Raw genomic sequence first — 5,008 nt, 5'->3', positions numbered from 1 at the left:
ACTCTGTGTTTCTTTGAGGGGGTTGGGGACCAGCACACCACAGGAAGGGGCAGGGCTTGGGCTGAGGGCCTGCAGGCTTTTATTTGTCCACTGGCCCACAGGGTGGTAGGCGGGCCCACTACAGGCTGGCCAGGTCTGCTTCCCTCTGCTCTCGCCGCTTCTTCCGCTGGAGCAGCCTCCGCTCCCGTTCAAACTCCTTCATGCGCTTCACGTAGCTGTGGGCAGAGCAGGAGAAAGGGTGTCAGGCTCCCTGTCTGGAAGCGGCCGTCCCAGAGCACTCTGGGGAGGCCTCAGAGATGGGGATACCTGTGTGCCTATGGTTTAAGTTTGGGGTCTTCTCCTACCTCCCTGGTGGACACCAGGGAGCCCTGGGCCTCCCACCTGGAACCCTGGCCTGGCTGCTGCTCCAGGTGGCCCCAAAGCCCCTTGCCCCACCCAGACTCTTCCCCTGCCCCCACCCAACAGGCTCCTTCAGAGTCCTGTTTCACTAAGCTGGGGCCTGGCCAGAAACTTGGGTGGGTTCACTGTCCTTTGCCTCAGGCTCTGCGGGCTGGGGGCCTGGGGGAGCGGGTGGCTCACTCTAGGTGCTCGCAGTAGTCCCAGTCGTGCTGCTCGTGCTTGCAGGCCAGGAAGTTGGGGAAGCTGTCCCGCTTGCACTTGAGCAGCCGGATGAGGTAGTGGGCGCAGTAGTCCCGCTGCTGGAGCACCAGCTGCGCATCGTTCATCTCCTGCTGCGTGGCCACCATCTCTGTGGGGAGGGGAGCGGGCGGGGCTCAGCTCGGCTGGCCTGCTGGGGCATAACTGCCGGAGGCCCCCAGCACAGCCTGACTCCAGGTGGCCCGTGTGCAGCCAGGAGCTACAGCTTAGGGTGTCCCCTGTGGATGACACGGCAGCAGGTGGCAGTGGATGATGTCCATCCTCTGACAGATGGGATCCTTTCCTAATATGCACAAGGCAGCCCTGGACTGAGGCCCAGACGGGAAGGGTCCCTCTCCCCCCACCACCTCAGCACCCACTGGGTCTTCGTCTCCCTCCCCTCCCCCTGGGTTCATGCAGAGCCAGAGCCCACTTTGTCCAGTGCTCCCCTCTGTGGGGCACAACCCCGTGTGGTGGCTGGGCTGCTGGCGTGACCTGCATCCCAGCTCTGCCCTCCCAGGTGTGGCCTCTTGGAGCCTTAGCCTCCGCCCCTAAGGAGTGGACTAAGAGTGTCCAGCTCCAAAATGAACTGAGTAGGCCATAAGGAGCTACCCGTGTAACCTGCTTAGTGCTTGCCTCCAGGAGAGCTGAACTGGCCCAGGGGCCTGGGCCCCACCCAACTGGCAAACCCGACCCTGGACCAAATCAACCTTCAGGAGACTGGGGGCCCTTAGAAATCGTCGGCCCTTCCAGCTCACCTGCACCCCCCCACTCCCCGCTGGCTTCTCAGCCCTGTGTCTCCCTGGGACCCAAGTCTTCACATCCTGCCCCTGCATCCTTCTTCCTCCAGCTTCCACACTCCACCCAGCACTGCCCACATGGCTCTTACCAGGGCAACTGAGACCCCAGGGCACCACCCTTTCTCAGCTTCTCGCTTCTTTTCTTCCCCTGGCTCCAGCTGCCCCCCACCCCCCAACTCTCCCCTGGGATTTCTACCCATCTCTATGGCTTTGGCTTCCTGAGAGCCTTTATTCGTTCTTATCCATGGCTTTGATGGTTACTCCATAGGCTGATGATTCCTAACTGCGTCCCCACCACCCGCACCTTGTCTGAGCCCCAGGCCCTTGATCCACCGACAACCCCCTGCTGGTTTCCTTGGCAACATGGTACCACCTGCACCTGGTGCTCTGGTATAATCGTTTAGTAGTCGGGATTTATGAAGCACCTACTGTGTGCTAGGTGTTAGGGATACAGGAAGGAACATGGCAGACAAGGGTCTTACCCTTGGAGGGAGACATAGAATAAACAGGTAGAGCTAGTGTCACAGAGTATCCACAAAGCTACTAAGTATCAGAAAAATAAAGCAAGCGAGGGAGAGGCAGTGTTGGGAGCTGGGTCACAACTTTAGATGCAGGGGTCCCTTAGAAGGTGGCAACTGAAGATGAGGAAGTGAGTCCTGCACACACGTAGGGGAAGAGTGTTTCCAGGAGGGGAGCAGCAGGTGCACGAGCCTTGAGGTAAGAGGACAGGCCCCAGGGATTTTGGTGTGAGCACGTGGTGGGAGCTGGAGGAGGCACAGGCTTGGTGGGGAGGTTAGGAGCTGAGTACAACATGCCCATGAGCACCATGCAGAGATGCCAAGCGGGCAGTGGGGTCCAAGAGTCGGGTTCAGGGTTAAGCCCCAGCTGGAGATAAAAACTTGGGAGCGTTGGCACACAAAAGGCATTTTAAACCAGGAGACTAGAAGAGACCCCCAGGGAATTAGGGGAGTGAGTGGAGAGTGGAGACAGAAGGCCCTGGGGCTCCCCAACATTTATGAGACGGAGGTGAGGAAGAATCAGTGAAGGAGCCCACAGTGAGGTGGGCAGGAGAGGGGTTCTGGGAGCCAGGCGAGGAGGGGCTTCGAGGAAGCGGCAGCGGTCACCTGTGCCAGATGGTGCTGCAGTGGGGTGAGGAGACAGCTGGGCTAGGAGGGGATTTTAAAACTGAAAAAAGCTGTGTTGATGGGAAAACCAATGTTGCGAGAGAGGGAAAATGGTTGGGGCGGCCCTTGGGTAGGTGAGGATGGGCTGGAGGTTTGTCTCCACAAAGGGGTTTATGCGGAGCAGCGTCTGACCCTCTGAACTAACAGGAGTGAAGGCGGAGGCCCAGGGATGCTGGCAGCCACGAGAGCTCTTTTGACAGCTCCTATTTTCTTAATAAGAGGATGCAAAGTAGCTAGCTGAAAGGAGGCGGGGAGGAGACGCTGGAGTTGGAGACCGGGTGTGAGCCGGTCGTCTGGGAGGAAGGTAATGGAAAGCCAGCAGCAGGAAGGGTCCACAGGGGGAGCGGTGGGGAGAACAGTCACAGAGGTCGAGTGTTTCTCTCCCGCGATGATCAGCTGTGTAGGGACGGGAACCAGGGAGGTGAGCTGGGCTTCACCAGGGTTTTGGTTTAGCCCAACCCGAGAGGGGCCGGGGGCTGTGGGTGTTTGCAAAACCGATGGTGACGGCAAGCAGGTGAGAGAGGCAATGGGAGGGATCAACGTGTAAGGAGGTAGGGACAGGCAGAGCATGGGCTGCAGGTGCCGTGGGCCGACCAGCTCCGAGGACTCGGGCCGCTGGGGTTGTGTGTCTTCCCGCGTCCTCCACTTCTCTCTGCACTGAGACCCCCACTTAGAGAAACCTTCCTGCCGCCCGTCGTCGCCCCCCAGCAGCCAGCACGAACTTCGGACAAAGCAAATCTGCTCGTGTCCTTCCTCGACTTGCGAACACGGGCCCCCCCGTCTCCCAGGGCTCCGAGCGGCCACGCCCTCCTCCTGCCCCTCGGGTCTCGCCGGCAGCCGCCGCCTCCTGGAAGCCTGCCTCGTCCCCCCGGTGCCCCGCCATCCGCCTGGCGCCGCCGTCGTCTACCCGCCTTCCCCGGGGCTGCGAGTTCCCCGCGCTCAGTGCCCGCCGTGTCCGTGGGGCCCCACCCGGGGCTTCGCCCAGGGCTGGCGCGCGATGTGCTCGTGATGCGACCACGTAAAATAAGCAACGTACACAACCGTACGCGCGGCGGGAGCTGCTCCTGTGCACACCTACGCCCAGCAGCGACACCGGGACAAGGACCACGTCCCTTCCGTGACGAACCCTCCCGGGGCCACCCACTGACTCGAGGGCAAAGCCCAGCTCCGAGCACCTTCCTATTACATGCGCCCAATATGGTCCCTCTTTTGTCCCCGGGTTTTCTCCCAAGCCGTGCCCTCTGCCCAGAATGCTTCCACACGCAGGCTGGGTCACGCGTGTCCTCAGGAGTCCTCCGGGCCGAGGTCAGGGCCGAGCCGAGCCCTGGGGACCCCGGCGTTACGGCGCCCGCGCCCCGCTCCCGCCGGCCGCGCCTGCACATCGGGCCTCACCGCGCTCCTTGCGCCCCGAGAAGCCGTAGTCGGGCGGGAAGGTGGGCATCCGCAGGGGGTCGGGCTCCCCGGAGGAATCGCCCACGTAGCGCCGCGCCAAGTGCGCCCCCATGGCTGCCGGTGCCGCAGACGCCCGCGGCAGTCGGGGTCACCTCGCTCCCACTCGGAAGCACTCCTCCTTCGCCAACCACGGCTTCCGGGTTGCTCTGGCTGCGGCGGTGACCATAGAGATGAACGCCGCTGGCGGATTTCCGGCATTTCTGGCGCCACCTGGTGTCCGGGCGGAGACATCACAGATGTGACGCGTTCCCACTAGGGATCGGGTGAACGCCAGTGGGGAAGGTCTTCTTGCTTCTCGAAATCCACTTGGGTGGGGATGTGGAGCGGGAACGACATGGGTCTGCGGCCTTCCCTCACCGTCTCTGGGCGCCCCTGATCTCCCAAGGCTAGAGTACAAATGAAAAAATGTTTTCGTGTCATATTAAAAAAACAAAACACATTCGAATTTGTCTTAAAAAACCCTATACGGTACCAATGATGTATTTAGTTATCAAAAGTTTAAATAAAATTACTCGAAATAAATATTTTAATTAAATTTAATTTAAATAAGCAAATAAAGTTATTTATAAATAAAACTGTTTAAAGCTGAAATTTAAATAAGTCCTATTGAATACTTTTGCAAAATAAAACAAAGTTGCAATTCTAATATTCCTCTAATTGCCACTGTAAAGAACTGGTATTACATTTCACACCTGTTACATTAGAGCTTACATATGTGCAAATTTAAGGGTATAATACATTGTTTAATACTGCAGAATATTTCTTGGCCTCAATGTGCAACAGTAAAAAATGTGCTAATTTGTTACTCTCTCTGGAATCCTGCATTGGAACACAAAGAGAAGCCTATTCAATAAGGGCTTGGCAGTGTTGGGAAATGATTGTGCAAGAATCAATTTCTTCCGACAGGTGTTGTGGACTGAGTTGTCTCCCCCCTCA

At 58.4% G+C, this 5,008-nt stretch overlaps 1 protein-coding gene across 1 annotated transcript; it reads right to left on the bottom strand.

The window, feature by feature from the left end:
- Positions 1 to 56: 56 nt before the first annotated feature.
- Positions 57 to 4,200, bottom strand: NDUFB7 (NADH:ubiquinone oxidoreductase subunit B7). Its single transcript, XM_081075847.1, has 3 exons — positions 4,013 to 4,200; positions 580 to 748; positions 57 to 215 (listed from the first exon to the last, which is right to left on the bottom strand). Exons 1-3 carry the CDS (start codon positions 4,122 to 4,124, stop codon positions 119 to 121), a joined length of 378 nt encoding a protein of 125 aa, XP_080931973.1. The 5' UTR covers positions 4,125 to 4,200; the 3' UTR covers positions 57 to 118.
- Positions 4,201 to 5,008: the final 808 nt, after the last annotated feature.

Source organism: Rhinolophus hipposideros (genome assembly GCF_964194185.1).
Source record: "Rhinolophus hipposideros genome assembly, chromosome: 16".
In the NCBI taxonomy this organism is placed as follows: Eukaryota; Metazoa; Chordata; class Mammalia; order Chiroptera; family Rhinolophidae; genus Rhinolophus; species Rhinolophus hipposideros.
Note: the sequence above shows the minus strand (reverse complement) of the source record. Positions and strands in the feature narration are given on the sequence as shown.

Coding starts and splice junctions, on each gene's coding strand:
- NDUFB7 (XM_081075847.1), bottom strand. CDS start 4,124: ATGGGGGCGCACTTGGCGCGGCGCTACGTGGGCGATTCCTCCGGGGAG. Junction 749..4,012: donor CTCGGGGCGCAAGGAGCGCG/GTGAGGCCCGAT, acceptor CCCTCCCCACAG/AGATGGTGGCCACGCAGCAG. Junction 216..579: donor GACTACTGCGAGCACCTAGA/GTGAGCCACCCG, acceptor CTCTGCCCACAG/CTACGTGAAGCGCATGAAGG.